Source organism: Scardinius erythrophthalmus (genome assembly GCF_964197995.2).
Source record: "Scardinius erythrophthalmus genome assembly, chromosome: 14".
NCBI lineage: Eukaryota > Metazoa > Chordata > Actinopteri > Cypriniformes > Leuciscidae > Scardinius > Scardinius erythrophthalmus.
The window spans coordinates 21,542,238-21,568,657 of record NC_138234.1 but is presented as its reverse complement, the minus strand read 5'-3'; the positions used below and the strand labels follow the sequence as shown (position 1 = coordinate 21,568,657).

At 38.0% G+C, this 26,420-nt stretch overlaps 2 protein-coding genes across 3 annotated transcripts in view; both read right to left on the bottom strand.

Annotated features, from left to right (window-relative positions):
- The window catches only part of rabgap1l (RAB GTPase activating protein 1-like), a gene marked incomplete at its 5' end in the record, with an annotated part of 80,878 nt that overhangs the window by 48,776 nt on the left and 5,682 nt on the right, over window positions 1-26,420 (bottom strand). For both annotated transcript variants that reach the window (XM_081385334.1, XM_081385335.1), the window contains 11 exons: window positions 11,632-11,782; window positions 11,920-12,013; window positions 17,803-17,929; window positions 19,509-19,675; window positions 21,707-21,809; window positions 22,683-22,749; window positions 23,701-23,811; window positions 23,993-24,153; window positions 24,237-24,411; window positions 25,406-25,616; window positions 26,139-26,295. In XM_081385334.1, the coding sequence (XP_081241460.1) occupies window positions 11,632-11,782; window positions 11,920-12,013; window positions 17,803-17,929; window positions 19,509-19,675; window positions 21,707-21,809; window positions 22,683-22,749; window positions 23,701-23,811; window positions 23,993-24,153; window positions 24,237-24,411; window positions 25,406-25,616; window positions 26,139-26,295 (1,524 nt within the window). The remainder of the gene's footprint in view (window positions 1-11,631; window positions 11,783-11,919; window positions 12,014-17,802; window positions 17,930-19,508; window positions 19,676-21,706; window positions 21,810-22,682; window positions 22,750-23,700; window positions 23,812-23,992; window positions 24,154-24,236; window positions 24,412-25,405; window positions 25,617-26,138; window positions 26,296-26,420) is intronic.
- Window positions 48-3,065, bottom strand: gpr52 (G protein-coupled receptor 52). Its single transcript, XM_081384387.1, has one exon. The coding sequence runs from the start codon at window positions 2,648-2,650 to the stop codon at window positions 1,538-1,540; it is 1,113 nt and encodes a 370-aa protein (XP_081240513.1). The 5' UTR covers window positions 2,651-3,065; the 3' UTR covers window positions 48-1,537.

Below are 26,420 nucleotides of genomic sequence, written 5' to 3'. Positions count from 1 at the left end.
ATAGTCAATTTACTCTAAGTTCTTAATTAAAAAATAACACCCTCACCATTTAATTTCTATTCTTATTATATTTTTCTTTTCTTCATTTCATCTACTGCACATCAACTAGCCTAGTTGTATTGTTTTTTTTAGAGCTGGGAAGTTTAGCAAGTACAGGGCTGTAACATCAACCAGCAAATAAATGTTTACAGGCATAAACAAACTGAAATATGCACCAAAAAAAATGCAGGAGCAGTTTTTTATTAAACCACCATTATTCATTGCAGAAACCAATATGACAGTAAGTATTATGCTTCAGAGACAGCCACATAACTGTGCGGAAAAGAATTGGAATGTAAAATAAAATTGGAATTGGAATGTATAAAATAATCTTACAAAACAGAATAATGTAAAAACAAAACAACACAATTTGTGTATGCATGTTGTTTTCTGCAGATCACAGCTCTAAAATGTACTTGCATTTGAATGTGAAAAACAATTAAATTCTCCCATCACCCATTTGATAAGAAAATTACTTAACATATTTATTAGAAAGAGAGATAACTGTAAGAACGTAATGAAAAATATTGAATGAAAAATGAATCAATAGACTTGAAACAAAAAAAATATATATGTTTTGGACATTCATACATTAAAGTGAGTGGAAAAAAACCTCGGCTCAAGGTAATGTGAACGTCAAGTTAAGTTAAAGCTGATCTGGCAAAAAGATAAATTAAAAAATAAAACATGCTGAGTTGCAAGTTTCTCAAAGGGTCACTGCAGGCAAATAGGTCTAATTACAAACAGCTAAGGCTTTACACCACTGGGGATCTAAACTACAGTCCACAACTATTCCAGGCATTTGTTGATATTGTGCGCATGTGGTATTTCAAGATTTCCTACAAAAAGATCAGATCTAGAAAGAAGAGTTTGAAAAAATAAAGACAGACCAAGCTGTTTGTCCTTTGCTACATCGCTTTTGACATGATTTGCCTGTGTTTATTTTAGATTCAAGACACACTGTACCATAAAAGCCACTAGGAGAAGACCTTTGCTAAAATTAACTAGTTAACAAGGTCTTTAAGCTCTCATTCTTTTGAAAAGCAACTGCTTTTATAGTTACAGCTGCTACACAAAACTCAACAAATATCAAAACAACCAAACCAGCAACATGGGTAATGTGCCTAAAAAGTGTGCTCGATATTTAGAAAGAGCTAGCACAAGCAAGAGCTTTGAACCCACCCCCTGGCTTTGTCTTGTTAATATTTTGCTCCCAAACGCTCTAAACTGCATATCTCTATTGTCAAACAGGTTGTGGCCCGTGACCATTCAATGGTATTTACAGGACCAAGGCAGGTGTCATCTTAATATTTACAAGAAATGTAGATCACATGACTACTAGACAACTTCATCCTCACTGTGGATAGTTTCTTCATAATCTCTGTATAAGAAGCTACCAAGTTTCAATACAAGTCACAATTACATTAAAATCTGGGCCAAATCCTTTGCAACAACATTTAGGAGCTTAAGACTGATCCAAGCAACCCTCTGCAGATCTTCAGATGGAGCAGGAGTTGGCTCTCTTCCTCGGCTTTGGCTCGCTAAAGTCCTTGTCATCATGAGTGCAGGGGCTGAAAGAGCAGGAGGAGCAGAGCGTCTGCGAGAGTCTACGCATTCCCAGCCGGAATACACTGTTGGAAAGGCTATAAATGACGCAGTTGCAGAAGCTGTTGCTAATTGCTAACCAGGTGGTCACAAAGGAAAGGGCAGGACTGTCCAGCACATGGGAGCTCTCAAGAAGGAAATAGAAAATGTAGGGGAGCCACAACATGTAGAAGACACTGGTGATGCGAAAAAGCACCATAGCATACCGTCGGTCTGGCCCATGACCTGCTTGGTTGCCGCCTTCGGCAGTTTCCATCTCCTGACTGGGAAAGCGTGCTCGACGCTCTCTGATCTCTCGATTGTGCTGCTGGCAGATGCGGAAGATGTGGAAGTAGGTGAAACAGACTACTAGGGCTGCAGGGGCGTACAGCAGGCAAACAACAAAGCCAGTGAAGAGAGCAGATGTTGGCCAAGAGTGGGCACACCATTCAAAGATATCCCCATGGTACCCTGGCTTACCCCAGCCAAAAAAAGAAGGGAGAAACACCATGCAAGAGTAGATCCATATGAGTATAATGCAGCAGCGAAGACGGCAGGGTGTTACCAGTTGGTTGTAGGAGAGGGGTTTGGTAATAGCCAGATAGCGGTCCATGCTAATGCAAGCCAAACAAGCCATTGAAACACTCTTGAGCACAGAGATGACGTAGCTGAACACCTGACAGGTGATTGGCTCTTGGATACCAGCTGGGTAATGGAGCAGCGAAAGGGTGGGAACCAAGCAACTTAGCCCCACCAACAGATCCGCATACGCCATAGTCTGGATGAAGTAGCTGGTGGTGTAGTGGTGTAACAATGGGGCGCAATGAAACACAAAGATCACAGTCAAATTCCCGGCGATGATGAGTACAGTCAGCAACACAATGACCGCAGTCTCTAAGACGCAAGCCTCCACAGCTTTATTCTGTGCCCAGCTTAGGGGGCAGGAGTGGTTTAGGGACACGCTGAATTGACTGCTAAGGCTGCCGTTCGCAGTGGGGACCGGTTCGATCAGCCCCGACTGGTTCATTGTCTCGGACCTTGTCCACTTGGATAAGGTTCCGCTGTCCTAAATGCAGTGCAGATGGCCTGCAAAGTGATCCTGTGTCTGTGCCTTCTCAGTAATCTCTTCCAGCAGAACTCAATCTTCTGTCTTTTCCCCTTTACCTCGATCTTTCACATGGCTGGATCTCAATGAAATGAGCATTGGCAAAAATCAATATAGTCCGTAAGGAGAAGAAAAAAAGGTGCCCAGCGCTCCTCTGAAATCAGTCATGCTTGGGAGCAGTTCAGTAATTGTCAGACAGAGATATTTCCTCCACAAACTAAGGCTGCTGGAAACAGGAACAATCACAAAAGGGTTGCATGTCTGTGCTGAAGGCCGGATGGCAAAATTGTCCACAGCACTGCAATGAAGTCAACCAATTCCTTAAGCTGTCCTCTTAAGGGTAAAATGTGCAGGATTGTTGGATAAGGAAATGAAGATCAAACGGTTTCCTGTGACCAGTGAAGACAATATAAGAAGGATTAAGCATATTATAAGATAAATGTAACAAAAAAAAATATCAAGAAAGTTCTTGGGTCATACCTACTCCTGAGTCCCACAAAACTGCTATTTCAAGAATTGCAAATGTCTCAAAAAAATTCCAATCATATTAGTTTGTCACAGAACAATAACATGCACCATGTTTTGCTTCTGGAATAGGCACCTCTTGGCCACTGAATCGACCCCCTTTCTATAGTCCGAATGAAAACACAGACACTCTAGACAAACACAGGACAGCAGCATATGAGAGTTGCCAGAGCTATCACTGCACAGAGCGCTGCTCATAGCCTGCAGGAGTCTGAGCGAGGCAAAACGGAACTAATCAAAATTTCAAGATCAGGTTCTGGGGGGCCACAGCGAAGGCTTTGGTCTTCTTTGCTCCCAATCCAATTACTTTTCATGAACTTCACCATGCATATCGGATAAAAGCAGGGCACATTAAAAAAAGGGGAGACCTGTGTTTTCCGAAAGAGGTATATAGCTGCTTACATGAAGATGTCTCCTCACATAGCGTCAGGACAGCATGCTCTGGGCATCCTGTCTGCATTCCACATGTTCTCAGTTTCCATCCACCGTTCCGTTCAAAGCTGTGCACATCACATGGCATGCCAGTCTCTGCATCTGATTAGTTGTACATGCCCAGCTTTTTTCTTTCTGAGGTAGACCTCGTCATCTCTTCACCAACTTGCGACCCTGCACATTCCGTAAGAAAGTCTCCTTTGAAACACTCAGTCCTTTAACAAAAGTGGAAAATCTGCGTACCGTTCCTGTCCTTGTCAGCTCTCTGCGACCTGCGAGGCAAAGCAGGTTGACAGCAGTTCCCGCCGAGCGTACGGAGTGCAAAACGCACTTTGAAATAAATAATTCAAAATTGAGGCCAGTAAAAAAGGTAAGAACGGTACGAATTTGAACAGATCTATTCCAAACCGTGCGGCAAAGCAGAAATGAGCCGATGAAGAGAGAGCAGCCCCTCACTGCTGGTGCTCAGAGATGCTGAGTGGCTCACAGTGGCTCTCCTCTCCCCCTTCGCAGTCTCGCTCTCTCTTCCACTGTGCCTCTCGATCACATTTGCTCCCTCCCTCCTTTCCCCTCTCACCATCTCTCCAACTCTCCTCCCTCCCCTTTTGACGGCACCTGAGGTCTTCTTTCTCACACAACACCTCACAGCACACTGCTCTCTCTCTTTCCTTCTTTCCAATGTTCTCTCCCTTTTCTCATTATCCTCCTCTTCCTGCACACCCTGAAGAGGTTTCCCCATTCAAAAATAATCACAGACTTCCATCTCTCCCTTTTTATCTCCTACAGCTCCCTGTTTTATTATCCCTCGTTCTCATTTTCCTTCCTGCTTCAAGTCACTTACACAGACCAGTGCCCAAGCGCAGCAATGCCTGCCCCTTGGTTACAGTTGCCAGGCATTTCAGTTAGCCAGGACCCTCCCTCACAGCAGCTGACATGGTGCAACAAACAAATTATGAGACTCTGCGAGGGGGGAGTCATCATTCCCCTGGAAGGATATCATCGCCCGAGTCTTCTCTAACACAATCACAAATTCAGATCTTCAGCAGATTTACTGACAAGTTTGCTAGACATAACTACAACAAGAGGAGCTCATAAAATACAAAGGGATTACGAGAATGACAGCCAATGTTTCCTGCACAGCTGCACTGCTGCTAAATGTTCAAGCCCCGTGGCAAAACAATTTCATATTCTAGCAGAGTTGTGAGCTTGCAGTCCTGAACTGAATGTGATGACAAAAAAACGTGTCTGGAAAACTGAAAATAAATAGACAACACTTATGCAACTTTGTCCTTACAGACTGCACTCAATGATGTCTATAATTCCCAGAGAAAGCAATCCTTTAGCATCCCTATTCATCTCAATGGGAGTTGCGGAAGCGGAAACAGGGTTCCATATTCATTAAACATAAATTACTAAATGGTTGCTTGTAATTGACAATGGCCAGATTTCCCTTTAGAAAATATTCCAAAAGTTTTGCACAAATTTGTAATGTCGATAATAAACTACTGCAAAATGACGGTATTTCCATTAACAGATGTTATGCGACTAAAACTTAATTTTTTCGTCTCACGATAAGTTATTCCAAAAATCATGGCAACGGATGTTAGTAGGTTTACTTATATAGTAGCCACCGCACTAGACATTATTTTTAATCGAAGGAGACGTAGGCGTATTATCCAAGCTTAAATGGCAATGAAAGCCCCTTATACTTAAGAACGGCCACGTATGAGATGTTTCTGGGCGTTTCCCCCTGCGATCTGCTTCGAGGTCTTGATAAATTGTGGCATTTCTTTGTTGTTTTGAATTCAGTATTCCCATAATTCTTTCATCTTTTATGTAAGCAATAAGCTATGAGAGGCTGTGCTGTATCGTGAACTCCGCTTCATGTCGTGCCTAACAACGCCCTTCAGCCGTTACTTATTCACGATACAGCACTTGCCTCGAGTACCTTATTGCTTTTATAAAACGGTTGCCACACAATACAAATATTAAAAATATTTATCTATGCAACTTTCATGAAGTAAAATCACTAAAAGCATTCCTTCCGCTGGAAAAAAATAGTCCCTGACCGTAAACAGCAGCAGAAGTTACATACATTATTTCACCAATAGATGGCAGCAAAGACTGTCTTATGAATGAGTCAGTAGGTAGAGAAGACTTTTATATTGAAAAGACTCAAACTTGTTTTGACGGAGAAGGAAGACGCAACTGACAGATGACTAACGTTATAGGCACGAGAAAACCCCTTAACGGTTAACTGTTAAAAGAACAAGATATCGCCGCGGACATTCAAACGGATTATTTTATTATGAATATAGGACTGACCTGAAGGAAAATGCAATGTCTACTGTGAATGCAGGTAACTTTACACTCGCTTTCTCGATCTCTCACAATACTCCACTATAGCTTCAATGAACAATATCAATGAGATCACACGTGTTTAAGTTGCTAAGAGTGGTTGCTAGGGGTGTTGTAGTGATACATAGATCCATTGGGTGAAGCGGTCATAGCCGTGTTTTATCGTGAATAAAGCAGAGCTATTGACCAATCAGAATCAAGGATTGGAACTAACCGTTTTATAAGAGTTTAATAAATAACTCTGTCTCGTCTTCTGTCCAAACATACCGCGTCTGTAAAGAATGATCATGTGAGGAATGACGCCAGGTGACCTGTAAATGCGAAAAAAAAAGAAAAGTTGCAGTTTTGCTAAATATTCCTTTATCGAATTGCCTGAAAAACCACCTCATGCCAGCGTAAAAACCTTTTTACGATATATGTGCGCAATTGCCGTGTTGCCATTGGGCGCATTTTCAATTCGCAATTTCAATTAGCGCAATTTGAAGAGTAATGGAAACGCAGCTAATAACAATTATGTAGTTAATGTTAAAGATTTACAACTGAGCTTTGTTGTTTTTATTCAACAAAAATAGTCCTGGTTATTATTTAAGATGATTTTAGTTCAAATTAATGGCGGCAAAATTGATAAATACGGTGATCCATAACTTGTGGAACAAGATACTACTGAACAAAAGTGGCAGCTAGAGGCCTGTGTAAATGATTAATCACAAAGGAAGAGAAAAGGCTAGAGAAAACAATGACCATAATCCTCTTCATCTGTTGGTGCCTGAGCTTTTGATCCAAGTGACTCTGACTGTACAGGGACAGGAAGGGCACTCTGGCTCTCATCACCGCACTGGCTGAACAAGTACAGGTCACTATGACAGCTGGACTTGATTTGGCATAATTTACGGCAATGGTAATGAAATCAAACTGGACACTTTACATCATAATTTCATTTTTAATAAATGCCCCTAGTCTTAGTGTCCACAATTAATAGGTTTTTTTTAAATTATGACAGCTTTTTCTGAAAAGCCTTTTTCACCCGCATGAGTGGAGAATAAAACTTTTCACCAATAATATAATGGTCCACTTTTCCAGTGATGTTATTAATAACTAACAATCTTAAAATATTTTTTTCTTAATTAAAATATAGATTTAATAAAATGAAATATAAATATTATATAAAAACTAAGACTTAAAAAGTTAAACTGTAAATGTTGCTTTGGGAACTAACAGTAATAAAATATGAATAATTTTAACTTAAGTACAAAAATTTCAAAAAGTTTTTACACTGAAATAAAAATATAAAAAAAAAAAAAAAAAATGACAAAAGCACAAAATGATATTTAAAAAAAACTCAAATTAAAATGAAAAAATTACAAATAAAAGCCAATTCAAAATATACACAATACAATCAATCTGAATGAATAAAATAAAGTTTAAAAATAACCTCCCATAAACTGGAAATTGAAATAAACCTGCATATAAATAAAAATATATGTATATGCTTCGAACGCCGCTTCATGTTGTTTTTAGACAAAAAAAGATTTTTGCTACAGATGAAGTCTAAACAGGCATAAAAATATCACCATAAACCTGACACGAAAAGTTCACTTACGCCTTATAATCACATCATAGTCGCATTAAAAAGTTTTCATGTTTAAAATGTTGAACAAACAACTGGCAGTCAGTCCGGAGGCATGCAGTGATTCAAACCTTTGCACACATGACCAGAGGAGACGACTGCATGAAGTATGTCTCTCAGTAATGCAAACTGTCATTTCTGTGTCAGCAATGAACTGACCCCGGCGACACAGTCTGATAACACACGCTATGAAGGAGGCATACCCCATCTACTCTACAGTGCAGATAGGGGCCAAATTCCATTTCAACATTACAGTGCCATAAAGCGAGGCATGTGTAAAAACAAGCCCAAAATGCTTTCTCACTGGCGACTGGTGTGTCGTTGCGAGAATGAAATGATGTTGTTTGAGGGTTATTGATTCTCAGGGAGGTGGAACGGGCGTATGATGAGGCCACTAATAGAAGCCTTATAGTCCAGAGTGAATGGCAGCTCAGTCACTAGATGTAGACTGCATTAAGATACATGTCGGGCTGTGCTGGGAACAGGGGTCTATTGTGAGGGAGGGGCAGCTGGTCGGAGGAAACTGGGATGGCATTGTGGGCAAGTCTCAAACATCTCATATACTGGGAAAATGGCAGCTCACTTGCTGGTCCAAAGGCCAATCGTTGAGTACACTGTAAAAAATTGTAATCCCATAGACTTGCATTGAACGAACAGGCAAAGATGGCTTGCGATTAAAAATAAGGTGCAGTCACATTAGCTAAGTTTCGGATTTCTGTCCATAGCATAGCGATGTATGAAGCATAGCAAATACAGAAGTAACTTTCAAACAAAGCAGCTTTCTATTGGTCAGTGCGGCGAATTCACACAACCAACTTGAATATCAGCGAAACCGGCGTGGTGAACTTTTTCGCATTCGAGTGAAACTCTTGATCGTGTGGATTCCTACTGAAATGACTGGATTTCGAGTTAAGCAAGGGTAAATGTGAATGGTCCTTTATCTTTGTGATAGGAAATCATATAGCTACATTTATACATTTTCCAAAGAAAAAAATGCAACGTTAAGTCTGGGATTTTTTTCAAACTAGACAACACAAAACCACCCGCACTCAACAAACAAAAACTATTCTTGCAATTCCAGAATATGCAAAAAATATTGTATTGAAATGATCCTCCATCAAAGATTTCATTACATGCTCCATAAAGACTGTAATCTACTTAAGGAGGCTTGTGAAGACTACATAATCAATCCCACGAGCCATTTGAAATAGAAGGTGGTACAACATAGTCTTGTCGAAAAATTCATATTAATGCGAAATGCTGGACGCAGCCCAGCGATTTGTCTAAATGGCTGAAAGGATCCTTCTTGGCATGAGACAGTCGGGATGTTTCATGCTCCGTTACAATCTTGTAATCAAACAATTTACTCCAGCCTAAGGATCAGTGTGCCTCAGCTGAGTACAATGACTTACCATTGTGCTTTCACATGCCTCTTCAAATTGTAAGTGATTAAATAAGTAAAACACAATAATTTTACTTATTTTTTTAAATTTCTTAAAAGTATCATACAGACCAAATAAATCTTGTAGACTGTAGAATCATTAAGACAAGTGCATATTTTGAATAAAATAAAATTAAGCCTTCTTTTAGGGAAGAGTATGGATATTTATTTCCAATAATGTCATCAAGAGTTTATTTTCTTGTCAGTAAATAAAGCAAAATTGTCAGATTCAAGCATTTTTTTTGCCTGACTCAAGAGAATAGCACCTTTGGTAAATCCCTCATGCATCAGAGAAGTAAAGGTTGTGGAAATGTCAGTTTCACGCTCTTGGAAACACCACACGGGTTTGCATTTTCATTGATCCACAGCAAGGACAATGCACACTCAAAACAGTGTTAAAACACTGAATGGTCAGACACCATTACAGACAGGTTAGAAAGAATAGGATCATGTTTTTGATGAGGAAAAAAAAAGCAAAAGGCAAGATAGATGAAACACCAAGCACTGAACTCCAAACTCCCTCAAATGGTTAAAAATAAATAAAAATCAGAACTTAATTTCAAAAGCAATTTATTTCAAATTCAATTCAATGACATTTGCAATTAATCATTTACAAATTATGCAATTAAAAATCACATATATCAGTATTTGCTGGGGAAAGCCCACCAAAAGTAGATAGACGGAAATAGCACCACAACAGTTATATCGACATGACCTGCAGTGAAGAATACATAAAATTAAATGAATGATTCAATTACACTCTCCATGCCCCATAACGCCCAAGTCAGTACAGTGTATGGTTAAAGGCCAGACTGAAACGGCTGCGGGAGAAACTGTGGGATTTGCGCTACATGGCCAAATCTTTCCACTCACTCTTCCTTTTCTGTTTTTTCATTCATTCTTTGACTTCACCCACACACCATTTGACACTCTCTTGCACTGCTGAGGTATTTTATGGCGCCTGTTCATCATCATTCTCGTTGCCTGGCATTGATTATTGCGCTGTATTTCAGGAGTTGCTCCTAAAGCAATGATTATTAGCTTGCACATAAAGAAAAACCCAAGTTAACCAAAAAATATCTCCATCAGCATACAAAGGAGCATTTTGCTCACTACAATGTTGTTGTTGATGCAGTATTAAAATAAAACTTGGCGCCATGGGGGTTTATATGAAGAGTTGCATGCGAAAAGCCATGGTGAGCGTTGGGGATTATGGCCGGGAGGGGGGGTCTTCTACCATTGACCAAACAGTAAATGGATTGTGGCAGGTCAGAATGAGGTCATGCAGGGTTGTACTGGAGTATCCTCACCTCCAGCTGACCTCTGGTCACCGTCATTATACTGCTCGAAATGCATTTTGTTTTTTGACATTCATTTTAGTCAATTTGGAAACAAATCCTAGGAAATCAGAGGCTTGAAAGTAGAATTGCTCTAGCTGTTGAATGCAAAAAAACCTGCTTGGGCTTCAGAAAATGACCTGAAGGAGTGTTTTCTCGTTTGCTGATAAATTTACCACACCACAATTTTATCTTTTTTTTTTACTAATAATAATCTATTCATCCTTCTCTCTCTCTCCCCATATATCCATCTATCAATCTATCCATCTCCCCATCCATCTCTTCACTCAAAGTAAAATGTAAATATATGATGTGCATCATGATTAGTCAATGTACATTTATAAAAGTCGGCATTAAACAGAAGTTGCTATAGCCTTTTCTTCCCTATTGTGCCGTATATCCGGCTTCTCAAACAAGAAAAAAATGTAGACCTCAATATTACGTTTCATGGTGACTTTATTTTACTAATCTTCATTATATAAATAAATAAAAATTAACTAACAAAGAAACAAAAGTGGAGAATAACAAGCATCAGAGCTGAGCTGGATTACTGGAAACATTTCTCACTAAAATAGTGGCTAAAACCACAATCCAACTCTAATCCACATTTCGGACTGAGTCTACAGCTGTTGGTTCAGTGTGGGAACGTTCCAGTCACTGACCATGCTTGGCATGAGAACCAGTCTGACCACAAAAACAACATGAAAGAAATAGCTTTTCAAACATGTAAAAAATCTGTAGCTTGCAAAAAAGCACAGTCCTCTCCCAGATAATCAGAACATCTGAGCGAAGCATCAATATGGGTAGAAAATATGTTTTGTAAATAAACAGCCTGCTATACTACAAAGGCTCATCCCGCTGACAAAACGGAAACTAGTAAGTAAAGATCATCAATTTCACCCTTGAAAACGCAGTTCTTCAGACTTGCTGCCTTTCCTCGCCGAAAGCACTTTGAAAGACCAAAGCAGGTCCAAAGCAATTTTCAATTTCACTTCAAAACCAACCAATGCGTGCAACCTCCCATGGTACACTTTGCTGTTGAGCGTTAGCTACATTTACTAAAATAGCAATGATCAAAAAAATAAAAAGACCCTAAATGTGGATTTGCGACTGCATTGTTGAGAAACGCATGTATGCTAGTTGGATAAACAAAAAAACAGCTGTAATGGTTGCCCACCCTTACCTTGGTGATGAGGATGCGGTATTGCTCTAGCAAAGCCTGATCGTTGTGGCAGCCAGACAGGAGCTGCCATACTTCAGCTCGTAAGGCCTCCGGGATCCCAGGCTTCACCAGAGCAGACAGACCCTTTGGTCGCACTAACAGGTTTCCTTGCCTGACAGGTGGAAGACAGACGGTGTCAATGCAGCACAACGGAGTTTGTTTTCTGCAGTTGTGTTCAATATGGACTGTGCACTCCAAATCTGGCCATACTACAAACTTCTATGTTTTAAGTCAAGCCAAAAGTCTCACCATCTCTTGAGGATCCCTGCCCAGGACTCCAGAATCATCTCGGGACAGTCCTTTGATACATCTCCTGTCCCACTATAGATCTCACTGTCGCTATCTGTACAGCGGGGGACAAAGACAAATGTTTGTTACCGTTTTGTTTTGCCAATAATTACGAGATGAAAAATGCAGGACATGTTTTAATTAAAACATACTGTAGACAAAAATAACACCACAAGATTAGTTGTGGATTGATTCGATATGTAACGGTAAACTGAAGCGCTTTGCCTGAGGGTTAATGAACTCACTGAAATGCAACCTATACATATGAGATTAATAAGACAACATAAACATAATATTGTGTAATAATATTGCAAATGCATAAGAGAACTTGAACAAAGTTACGCACTAGTAAATGTGCAAGTAATCATAGACAGTGAACTAAAGCATAAATAATTCACAATACTCTTACAATAGTGTACTTGTTTTTGTTAGATGATAAGTTTAAATGATAAAATACATGGGCTCATTTTGGACTTTAATCAATCAACTTAAATATTTCCACTGACTAAAATCTGAAGGCAGTTACTAAACATATTAATTAAGGAAATATATTGTTTTCAAAAAACAAAAACTATGACTAAAAGGTGAGGTCACATTAGCAACATTTTCAGGATATTTTTGGAAAATTTTGTGGGCAAAAAAGATCCATTCATTGACAATAGGGTAGTGATGTATGAAACACCACTCAAACAAAAGTCACTTTGAAACCAAGCAGCTTTCTGTTTGTTAACAAGACTTTACGTGACCAACTTGTTGCTAAATTTTTCGCAAAATTCCAGATCGCGTGGATTCCAATTGAAACGACTGGATTTCGCCATGGGGGAATGTGACTGCACCTTAAAACTAAAAAAACAAACTGGTTTCATCACTTATGCCACATTCTGCCGCCACGCTTTGAGAGAAATACTTAAAGGGATACTTCACTGATTAGCATTAAGCTTTGTATCAGTAGAAACCCAGTAGTATTTTCGAATGACCGTGCTTCCCTCCATCATGTCCCCCTGAGACGAGAGATTTCTGTATTGTGTGTCTAGAAAAAAATCTCAGATGATGCAAAGATCATCATTTTAGGGGCGAGAGACTACAGCCAGTAGTAGGAGCTAGTTCCGCATGTTTTCCACCCGCCCATAGGGGGATCTCACGATAAAACGCCGTCTTTTCAGTTTCGAGTCAACTAGTAGCCTAGTTGTATCATTTCTTCCGATACTGCCCTCTGTAGGCGTGGCTTGGGAGTGGCCAGGTAGGGCAGCGAAGCAAGTGCATTCTGGGAGTTGTTGTCTTTAATCCACATGAGCCAAAAATACATTTTCTGGCTTTTCTCAGTCTAGAAGGCACCAACTTCTAAAATAATTTCACATTTCTACTACATAAATGACCCAATTTAAATACACATTCATCTTTCCAGTGGTGAAATATCCCTTCAAATGTAACCAATTATTATTAAGAACTAAAAGCTCAGGTATACTTAATTTTCCATCAAGCCTTTCAGCGTTCAGTAGACCTTTCTTTTCAAGCACTAAAATCAGTCCCAACGGTATTGTACTGATTACAAAGTCTGCATCCAAAATCGCATACTCTCTAGGTATGAATAAGTTCTGAATAAGAAAAATAAAATAATAAAAAAAATATTTTTTTTAATAAGTAATTACTTTGTGACAGTTAAAAAAAAGTATGTTCTAAAGTATGAATATAATTCGGACATGTTGTCATTATCATGTGACCTACCAGCGTCAATTGCGTTGCTTCACTTCCATTCACAAATCCCCTCCCGTGGCCTCATGGGATAGTAAAGTGCCCATCGTATGCACACTTCAGAATCTCAGTGGAAGTAGCAAGTCATCCGTACTTTTTGCTTACTCTTTGAGCACTGTGAATTAGGACATACTACTCTTTTCACATACGGATTCATATATTAGGGAAGTATGCGATTTCGGATGCAGTCTGAAACTACATTACACTGATGGTCCACTTGCCTGAGCGAAACGAGGACTAGGGAAGTCTACTTTCGGTTAAGCTCAAGTCGTGACCCTTTGGTGAGAGTCTACACCCTGAGTCTCAAGGTACAGGATATGTATCTTTTAGGCAAACATCACTCTTCAACTCCTTGCTTGGCATCACGTCGAATGACACCTTTCGGACATGTTAGGATGCTGCACGACTTACAAATTACAGAATCGTCCTTGCAGCATCCACAAGACCGAGTTGAGTTATACGCCGTACACACCTGCATTAGTCAGGGCCTCGGAGTGCCAAGATTACTGTCACGCCTTGAGGTGATAAAGAAAATGTCTTGGACTTAATGTCTGCAAAGGTCATTAAGAGCCGACCAGCAAACTCTCTGCCCATATCTCAAGGTCTGTGTCCGCAAAATGGCCGCCCATAAAGATGTTTGCAGAGGGAATGAATGGCAATGCATCTGGTGGAGACAACTATGTAAGACCAAAAACACTGGGAGAGCTGTGATTAAACATGGTAATTATGGCAAGAAGACGCGAGTTTTAATGTAAAGATCTTCGAATAAAAAACAAAAACAGTTGTAGTGCTGAAAGCAGGGATGAATTTATGGGTCACTGAATAAAGGACACGTAAGGCACTGCTTTTTGAGCCCATTTACAATGTTCACGACCTCCAGCAAGAGCCTCAAATGCAGTACATTTTACAATCCCTGATGTGAGGTCTGGAACACAGTGGTTTCTTTTGAAATGCTTTTAAAGGGCTTCTTTTTACATTTACTGCACAAGTACCTTGGCAACGTTGCAAGAAGTGAGAGAGATAGAGATAGGGAGAGAGTGAGAAAGAGAGAGAGAGAGCAAAAGGGAGAGAAAGACAGACCAGCCTTGAGCAGAGCCTCTGTCGCAAGGTGAAATGGCGGTTCGGTAGCAGATGTGGGCGGATGAATCTACTTTTCCATCTGGCTCTCCAATAGAGCTCAAAAATGGTAGAGAAAGATGGCGAGGGCGAACACTTACAAAAACAACAAAGACTTTCTTGTACAGACCAGAATAAATTGCACAAATCAATAGATGAATAAAAATAAATGGCTTAATAAAAATAAATCTTTCACTCATTTCATTTATTTTGCAAAAGAAGAGAGAAGTTACGCAAAAGAAGTTGCGATTGATTAAATGCAATAGTAGGTGGAAAATATTTTGGTGGTAAAGAATTTATGCATGACAATATATCTGTGACCATTTCAGTCAATTTTATCAATAGTGCTCATACTCTGGGTTATGGATTTTAACAAATCACCTTAGGGACCACCCAGAATGCTTTAGCACTGGCACATATTGATTATAAAAATGTAAAAATAAATAAATAAATACAAAGTTGGCATTGGTCAAGTGGCCATTAATATACATGTATGTATGTTTATATAAATATATATTCATACAAACACACACAATATATACATTTTTATTTTTATTGTTTTTTTAGACAAACATACTCGCTGTTGTATAGCATCTTTGTTTTTTTTGTTTCCTACCACAATTTTTTGCTTTCGAGAACGCACACACTCAAAAAAATTATATGTTGGCTTTAATTAACTTTTTATGTCAACAGGTTCCACATAACTGTGTTATGTTAAACAAACATAATTTTTTCATGTAACTTCAACATCATGGAATGAAGTCATTTTAAACGACCTATTTAAGTAGTCTCAAAGTGAATTTTTAAAGGCTCCCTGACATGACTCAGGTATTCATATTTATATATTCATTCATCCATTAAAATTTCATTTATTTTAGTGACACAATTTAATTAATAGACTATAGCTAGCAGTAGCACATATTAACGTCTTAAATGCTAAGAGTTACATGCTCTTTCAGCCAAAGCAGTAATTGAACCAGTCCACAGCCTAACAAAATGCTCCACTCTTCTCCACAATGGTACCCCACTGTAATTTAAATGGTTCTAATAATTCCAATGTAACTGAACATTAAACACAATAACACTTAATTTTAACATTTATTCTCTCTTAATTCAACCATATGCAAAGCATGCTGGGAACAAGCACCGCCCAGTTTCAGTTAATGCAACACAAATCATTCATGTAATCCAACACAAATGGATTAAGTAAACTTAAATGTTACACATATTTAAGCAGATTGAACACAATCAAATTAAGTTAGGACAAAATGTATAGCAATTGTGTTGCTTAAGCTCATTTTAATTAATCAATTTGAACAAGCAGCAAAAATATTGTTTTTCAGTGCAAGGTTGAAGACATTTTAAAAAAAAAATACTTGTGCATTCTGTTCCACTGTTCAAATAGTTTTCAACTGCCAGTCAATTGGGTAAAACCGGCCTGATCATGCAAATGCGGCTCTTAAGGTCGATTAGTCAGCTAGTCGTTGACAAAATAATAAATAAAATAAAAAGTGTGCCAAAATTTACTCTGGATACATACGTTCTCTTTAAATGTTCATATATTCATATATTTTTCAAAAGATTTATGAGTTACAGAGTTCAATTAGTTCCTAGTAATGAGTAGGAATGAGTTCAACTACATCCTTCATGCTATCAAATATGAGACCTGACCATGTGGAAAAAGTATTTGCTTAGCCTATGGAAATCTATCCATAACAAGACATATTCGCATTTTACTCCAGCTCTGTTTTGCCAACATATGGAGTCCCAGTATTTATGCTTTCTAAAACACAAACAATCTCCATATCTGGCAACCTTCAACTTTACTTATATTACATAAAGAGTCTTGCATTCTTCTCAGCTCCAAGTATACTATACAAATCGTTCTAGGAATATTCAGACAGCATTTATCCCATAATGGACACCTAGCAAGCGGAGAGCACCGCAAATATACATTTAAAATATGCAACTATCGCACTGTTCACGGACATTAGGTAGTAAATAGTGCAGAACAGCCCTATAAGTGATATTTAACATGCTACTCAAACCCATGTAATCATTATTCCATGTTGTGTGAAAAGACCAATTGAGCAGAACCCAAGACAACAGAAGAAAAAAGAAAACGCGGCCAGTTCCAGGTGGTCAGATGACACACAGAGACTGAGAGCCAATACCACTTAACCAAATTGGAATCCATTCTTCTGAAATGGGCGCTGATAACCACTTGAAAGACGCCAGGGTTTCACATCTCCGGCTTGTGGCACCCTGTCAAAAACACAGGCCGTCTCCGCTTGGCGAAAAAGACAGACGGCTGATACACTTCACCTCGAGCTACGGGCCGAGACTAAATTAAAGCTGGCGATGGATTCATGCTGCCAAACCGCAGGCAGGAAAAAGTAAGGGGCGCGAATGTTGATCATGTTAAAATTTGGTGGGGGGGAAATCTGGACGGATGATCTCATTCACTTAATGTGTTAGCATTGACATATAAAAATAAAAAAATAGCAAAACAAATGGACCTGCTAAAGCTTTGCCGCCAAGGCAATCTGTTCTTTTTTTTTACGTCCGCATGTACACACAAAAGTTCGCTCCCTCTCACTCTGAACAGCCATCTGAATAAGTCTAGAATTGGTCATTTTCCCCTGTATTTGTGAGACTGGACTGGAAGTTGGACAAGTCTGAAAACTCTCATGGAAATGAAATTACTATAAGGTATCAAGGTTCAATCACAATCCGATCCAATAGTATTAAAAAGTATAATAATTCTGTAAAAATCTAAGAAATGTCCATTTTGATAGTGAGAGATAGTGTGGAAAATTGTCCAATAAATTTAAATGACTAACACTGTAAGTGGACTTCAGCAGACTACAAAAGTGTAGGGTTCCTTTAAAGGAGTTCACCTTAAAATGGAGGCCTCAAAATGGCAACGAACATAAAACACAGAAAAGCACTCTGATAAACTAGACGGTGACATACCCTCCTCTGGTTCCTCTTCCTCCGTGGAAGACTGCAGGAGGCCACGAGTTCCAGCCGCACATTCTGTGTGTTTCTGCAGGCTGACCACTTCATACATGGTATCTCCCTGGCTGCCCTTCCCCGTGCCCTACAAACATATAGAGCAAAAACATGCTATATATAAATGTGTATATGTGTGTATCTATCTATCTATCTATATTCTCACAATAAATTATAGAAATAATAGTGTGTAAATATTATATAAATGAAATATTATAAAGTAGGGATTTTCATTTATAGATTAGCTGTTCCTTTAAGAGGCAAGCGTGCAGCGAGAGCGTAGCATTCAAAGTTAGCTTCACCTTCGCTACTGCTTCAGGGGAAACGACAAATACATAATTACACACAATTAAAACAAGTGGCGATAGAAAAGGAGGTTTGCAGAGATTACACCCGTACTACTCCGCTTCAAGTAACTCTTACAAACATTTCTATTGACACTGCTTCCCTCGCGCCATGTGGCTCTTATGTAAACCGTCGTTTCCCTTTTTTAATTGCAAAGTGGAACTGTACTACAGGCAAAGAATGATGTTTACAGCCAGAATAATTATACGCTAATTCCTCGCACCTAATGAGCAGCGTAAACAAATAAGGAATAATAAAATAACGTGGAGAATGGGCTGGGTCTATCGCTAACGCCATAATATTATCTTTTAATTAGCTTTTAACTACAGCCCAGGCATTCTTTCTCTCTGCGATAAGATAGCTACCGAGGCAATCAGGCAGAGATGCAGGCTGCAAGCTCTAATTACTTGAGCATGATAATGAGCGCCGGGCCTCTTATTAAGCTACGAATTATACAAAGCCTCCATTTGCCGCTTCACAGCTTCCAGGAGTTACTGCCCCTATTCACCCTTCACAAAAGCTCACTTCCTTCCTCAAGGTTTGTTCTCCAATCTGCGCAGCCACTATATCACAGTCTAGAACTGTTCATAGGCAGTTCACAGGCTTTGCGAGAAATGGGTGAATCTTACAAAGCCTGTCAAAATTGTTTCCAGGTCATATTTCAACCCCTGGAAATAAGACATTTTATTTTAAAACCCTAATAACTAAAAGACTTTTGGCACCATAACATTATTTTCATAACAATAAAAGATATGTGTATATATATATTTCTTTTTTTTAATATACACCTTTTATTTCACCAATATAGGTATTGATATATTATTTTTTATTTTAAGAGATGACACCTTGTTTAAGGTAAAAAAAATTATACACCTTTTATTTCACATTAATGTAATTAATTATAATGAAATAAAGAAGAATAAGTAATAAATTATCAAGGTACCAGCTTCAGAGTAAGTATTTTTTTTAAATGATGCACTTTTAAATCACCAATTTTTTTTTATTTCATTAAATATTATCACCTTTAATTGTCATGACAATAGTAAAAAAAGAACTACTAATTACTTAAAAAATGTATAATAAAATAAATTCTTTTTTTTTGGGGGGGGGGATATTTTTTATTCTTTTTGCTTTCTTTTTACCAATTTTTTAATCAATGCCATCACCTTTAATTGTAATGACAACAATAAAATAGACTAATTTTAACCAAAATTTCATCAAAATATTTATGTGTAAAGCACTTGAGTTGAGAACTCAGTAGAAATGCATCTATAAATAATATGTAAATGTTTTGTGTGTGTGTGTGTGTTTTAGGAGTGTACCTGTTTGAGCTTGAGGTAAAACGTTTCAGAGAAGGCCTTCCTGCTGAAATACCAGAACCTCTCATTAGCCGGATAGATCCGCACTAGCGCCTCCATGAGGAACCGAACAGGTTCTACAACCTCGGTCACCACCAGGTCCACTGCCACCGTCATGTAAACTTGCTTATCTGCAGGGGGAAAAGTTCACAGTTAAAGACAAAACTGCCTCGATGTGGGCAGGGAAAATATTAACCAGTAATATCACAAACCCACTTTTCATCATCCAATCAAATTCAAACAGATCAAACCAAGCCCCGCCCACATCATTTCCCCATTGCATATTCTTTTCATGGAAGTGTAAAAGTTTGTCACGTAACGTTTTATCTCCTTTAATCTGAAACTCGAATCGAGTCGAATCAGACACACAGCAAAAAAGTAACATTCCTGAAACTCAGGTTATATATCTCCAGGCAAGTGTGGCAGAATGTAGCGTTCCGGGAACTGCTATTCTCCCTTAGGTGAGCCCTATAATTATGAAACAAACCAGACCGCTGATAGAAACAAACCACAAATCAGTGAAAACCAGCCCGTTTCAGACTAAGGGGTTTTATTATTTCAATTAACAGGAAACAAGAACGACAATAGCTACAGATTTATGAGGGAATCGCTGAAAATAGATTCCAATTACGATAGAGTCAGGTCAGAAAAGGTGGTGGTGAGAAAGATGGGAAGGTAAATAATAGAAGATCTGTGGTGGGTCTCGACTGAGACTTACAAACGGACACAAAACCACAACGAGGTCCGTGGAATGTTTTACTGAGAGCGTAATAAAGTGTAGACTTGAAATGACAAACTCAGTTCATTCAGGTCGCTGAATTAAACATTATTAAAACTGAGGTGGCTATCTGAATCAACCAGACTGGAATTTAATTTCTAAGTAAATTCCATATAATTTCACAACAGAACATTAAAGCTGCAGTTCCACTGCTTCCAGTTTGGCCTCATACCACATCAACTATACATACAGTATACTATGATGAGGATTACAGGTACTCTAGTCATTTGAGTCATTAAATAAAGAGGCCATTACTGCTTCCTGTTTCCAAGTTGGACCTCTAAGTCATCCTGACATTTATTTAGTTTTTAATCAATATGTTTTCTTGTCCTTAAATTTACAAACAGCCTTGTCAATGAATATTCAAATATTATAATTAAATAAATAAATAAAAAGATATTTATTTATTTATATTTATATATTTCTATATATATATATATATATATATATATATATATATATATATATATATATATATATATATATATATATATATATATATAGTTTATGCATATATGTATATGGTATTTATATAAATGTATTTATATAAATAAATGCTATACATAATGTATATTCAAAAGTGTATACTTTAAATATATTTATATACAATTTAATTATATATACTTATATTTCATGACTTAAATTGTACAAAATTAAACATTAGCATTTATAAATTATTTTTAATTTTTAATTAAACAATATAAATGATATAAAATTAAACAAGAATTTGTGAATAAATAAAAATAACCTTTATGTATATTTAATTTACTATAATTAAATTGTATATGGTATTAATATAAAATGTATTAATGAAATACATAAAATTTTAAATATATATATATATATATATATATATATATAAAATGTATGTTTAACACTCATATTATATTCTGTAATTTAAAGTTATACTTTAAAAAGATTTGAAAGTTAATATACAAAATTTAAATTATATAAAATTAAACATACATATAGACACACACAGACATACATTAATAACTGTAATATTAAATTTATTTCGAAATTTATATAATTATCAACATATTGGTAATAATGATCCATTAATGAAACTCGTATTAGTCAACCTCTAGTTCAAGCCAAATTGATATGAAAATGAATTCAAACTATATTGCAGTCAGTGAGAGATGGCACACATTTTGTCCATGATAAGAAAAGCTGCTGGAACAGAAACTCAACATGCTCAAAGTGTTGAAATCTGTTTGGCTTGCAAGTAATGTGAGAAGGAAACAAAAGATGGCAGGAAAGAGTGTGAATTTCTGTGAAACCTGTAAACTTGCCCACAGCTTGATGTGCAATGAAAAGAACTAGAGACACTTGAGAAGTGAAAGTGTTTCACGGTTTCAAAGGATTGTTTATTAGCTTTCACCTTTCGGCGTGTCCTCGTTCAGTGGCTGGAAAGCCGGAGTGTTCGGATTCCAGGTGCCAGTGATCACATACGCCTTCCCATCGGCACTCTTGCCCATAGACTCCTTCAAACACAACCACACAAAAATGATCAAGTTTTCACTACTTCTATAATGACTGAAGATTCATTAACAGTGGTAAATTTAAGATAGCAAATTCATTTATCTAATTGGACAAGCGTTTATTCATTTGAGTGTGATTTCTAAAAACTGGTTGAAGGAAATTAAGCAGACAGATTTTTTTTAATGGCTAATTAAATATCTATAAATCAAACCCATATGAGTCATTTGCAGTCTTTGCGAGGCAGAATTTCATTGAATATCATTTAAACTCCACAAATATGACACACAATTAATAAAAAACACCTGCTACAGCATTAATAAGACATCTTTTTTTAATACATAATTGGTTTGTTTCTTTAGAAGAGGAACTGAAACAGCATGCAGTACACATTAAAAGGAAAAAGCAGATTTGTGATTAATAGCATTAACGAATCAAAAAAAAGGGGGGGGGGGGATCATTATCATTATTTTTGATCTATTGATGGCTCTAATATAGACACTTTTAAGCAAAGTATCAATTGATGACATTTGTCTAAACCATCCAGATGGCAACAGGCTTCTTGAGGAAACGGATGACATTAAGCCTTGTAGGATGTTTGATTCAGGAATCCCTGTGAACCCAATTACGCGTGATTGAACTGCTAATTGTTTTTAGTCTTGATGTGCAAATCGCCATTGCTTAACTTGCTCAAGGGCCTTTGTAAAATTATGTTTTTAATGAATAATAAAAAAGCTCATATTTCCATTAAGTGTTTCTAAAATTGGCAACAGAAAGGTTAACATTTAATATTGAGCCTGAGGTACAGCATTAACAGCTCAACCCCGAGCAGTCACATTGCGAGAATACTGGGGGAAAACTCCAGAAATGTGTCTCACCATGTCGAGGAGGTGCATGTCGCTGTTACGAACTTTCTGACCAGGACTCAGCAGCATCCCAAAGCACCTAGACAGCAAGTAAATGGTTTTGATTGTGAGGAAAAGTATTATTTATTACATGACATTTTGACATTGTGATTTGAAGCTACTTTCATTAAGTGATACACTATATGAAATAGCAGCATTAGTTTTATCAGACAGGAACTGATGTCACTGTGAGGTGTGGCAACATTTGTGGGCTCATTTTCTTAGCAAGTCTCAAAGTGAAGAGGGTTGTCTCTACTGTAACTAGAGCAACATCTAGTGGTTGCACAATGAATCACACTTAAACATGTCAGTGTGTGTGTGTGTGTGTGTGTGTGTGTGTGTGTGTGTGTGTGTGTGTGTGTGTGTGTGTGTGTGTGTGTGTGTGTGTGTGTGTGTGTGTGTGTGTGTGTGTGTGTGTGTGTGTGTGTGTGTGTGTATATATATATAATTTCAATTTAGATATATTGCAAAAAAAATCTTAAAGAAAATGATATATTTTTATATAAATATTTAAAATTTATATATATGTGTGTGTGTGTGTGTGTGTGTGTGTGTGTGTGTGTGTGTGTGTGTGTGTGTGTGTGTGTGTGTGTGTGTGTGTGTGTGTGTGTGTGTGTGTGTGTGTGTGTGTGTGTGTATGTATATATCAGGTAATCTAATACATTGTGCAAATATGTATAAATAAATTATTTCTAAATAAATGCATTTATTATATAGTTTATTTATATCTATGCCTAGAATGTGTCCTCCTGTCTGCTTTTGACTAGCAATATCAAGTAACTAATCACCTAGCCTATTGCCAATCTATTGAAAAAAAAAAAAAAAAACCCTTTCATGTGTCCTACCACTTTCAGTTTCAATTTTTTGTAAATCATATGCCTTTTTTATTTTCTTTAAAGGCAAGGCCCTGGCAGTCATTATAAAGCAAAATAAAAGGAAATGGCAAAACATCTGAATTTCTGAACTCAGGTGGCCACATCCCAGAACCCACCTCTCTATTACCAGCTCCTGGTTGGACATCTGCTGGACAGTAACAGACACTTTTTTATTTACACCCTGCCGCAGCTTGAAGTAATATTTATCTCTGTCTTTGGGAACTGGACTGCAAGATATAGAGCAAGAGAGAGGGAAAGCAAAAGTAAGAGACTTCTATTTTGATAAAAAACAATACAAACCAAAAAAATTATTCAACAGTTCATGAATAGCATAGCAACAGTAAAAAACACACAAAGAGCAAGACGTAGGCAGAACTGAAGCTTCTCCAGAAGTGGGTAATGACAGACCTGAAGTTTCCTTTGCCGTCATCTTCTCTCACTTCTAGAGAAACGGTGAAGGTGAAGACGTCGCTATCGGGGGAAAGTGGCAACACTGAGTCTCGCATGTCTGTGGCAGCTTTTGAAGATCGCTTGAAGGCCGTTGAGAAGCTATAGAGGATGCGACTAACCTAAATAAGGAAAGGAGGTTGAGCTTAGTTGATTTCTACATTTCAAGACTGACTCTTTGAACATTAAACATTACTGAACTCACAGCCTCTTTGATGTGGCAGGAGAAGACGTGGATTTGAAAGTCCTCTGAGCTGCGGTAGCTCTCGGTGAAGGAAAAGCAGTCGCTCTCGTCAGATCCCTCGTGTCCTCGTGCACAGAACAACACCTTATAGATGGGAAACGATGCGATTTCTGTTCCTGTGGCCTGGTCGACGATCCTAGAGTGATTAGAAACATAAAAAAACATTTTTCATAACTAAAGTCGAGTGCATTTTGTTCTGTCCATTTTGCAATCGCTGCTTGTCAGATCGTACAATAACAATACGACCTGATAAGATCGCAAGAAAACCCCAAAACAGTATGCATCACATAATCGGAAATCTTTTATAATATACATCAACTTTAGTCCTGACTGACAGATATCAAAAAACAAAACGTTTCTGGAGTCAGCTAAATAGGTCAACGCACTTTTAATAGCCATTACATTTAGATATAGTCAAAATAAGTAGTGAGGATATGTTAAATGTAGTAGGACTACAGTACAATGAATAATGTTAAGGTGTAAAAATGTCACTAGATTAGAGCAGCACTTTCCATGTGCATCAAAGTTTGCTTAGCTAACTTAAAGAGTCATTTCTGAGGTACAATGAGATGTTCGGTCTGAGGTTACACCAGTTCCTGAGAAAAAGAGAAAACACAGGGTGTGAACACCACAAAGTGCAACACAAAAAACAGAAGTGTTACACCACGCTTACGAACCTGAAAGCAGGAGCTAAAAGCAGCTAAGATGACAGATGTGTTAGCTCTTTACAGAAAAACACACACCAGATCATAAGGACTAAAGAGAACTCACATTTTTACACTCCCAATTTTGAATGTGGTTCGTCTCAGAGCAAGAAAGCTAAATGTGCTCAATCTAAAAGCTTTTATGAAGCCGCAGGGGAAACTGGTTGTGAGATGCATCTGATGTAATATAGAGTCCAGTGGAGTAAATACAAATGTGGAATAAATTCAATAAATGGAATTAGAAACAAAGAGCATTTTAAAATTTTTCACTAATCTGGGATTCAAAAAGTATGTGTAAATCGGACAGTGTTAGAATATAATTTGCAATGAAAATGAAGCATTTTTATAGAAAAATCCAAAATGAATGTTTCTTAAACAGTGGTCTCAGACTTGTGGACCCGAGTGCATTTTTGGCAGACGACTGACCGGACACAACCGTCTGGGCCGTTGGGCACATGGAGGGTGATGGGGATGGGGATGGCGCTCTCTGCCCGCAGGGTGGCCATGGCTTTCAGGGCCTCCGTCTCGTTACGAGGGGCTTTCACCCAGGTGCAGCCGAGATAGGACAGTTTACTGAACTGCACGCTGTCTTCTTCCTCCTGTCCTGTCACACTCTCCAAAACAGCTGCTGAAACTTCTGTGGATACAGACAGCAAAGTGTTTTTATTTGTAAGATGCAAATCAAGTGGCATATCAGATCGGATTTTAGAGGTGGAGCAAATGTGTTATGGTAATTATTTCTTTCGATTCTTTCGTTGACATCCTACTGCAATCCTCAAACAATAAACTTGTGATTTGCAAAAACCTGTTTTATCTAAGGGTCCATTGTCAAGAGTGACTGAATGAGGAAGTGTGCGAAAGGTAGAGAGGAAGTGTGTTCAGAGCCCCCAATTATAGCACTTGGCAACAGGAAGCGGAGAGCTAGAGAGCTCGTTTAGATGGCATCGGCTGAAATCTGCTGTTCTCACAAATATCTCCTCAAATAGCTTTTCTACATCAGCATAGGATTTCCTTGCATCTTAAACCTGCTTACTGTCACTTTAAGATATTATAAATCAATACCATATTGACTGCTTTATTTGTATATATACAGTAATATATCATATAAAATAATAATTTGTGTGTGTGTACATGTATGTATACTGCGACCAGGATGTACCATTGGGGGCTGTGTCCATAGTCAGGCTGGGCGGTCTGTTCTGAGAGCCGAGCGCTATGGGACTTTCTTTCTGTTCTGCAGCTTTTGGTCCATCACCAACATCATCTAACACCTCCTCCATCGCCCTCTCCAACTGCTCACTCCCATTCCACGACATCTGAGACAAAGAGATGGCAGAGATAAAACATTATTATTATTCTCATGACTTCCTTCTTGTTGACAGGATACTATCGCATTAAAACAGATGGGTAATGCATGCTTAGTGTACATAGTAAACGATGC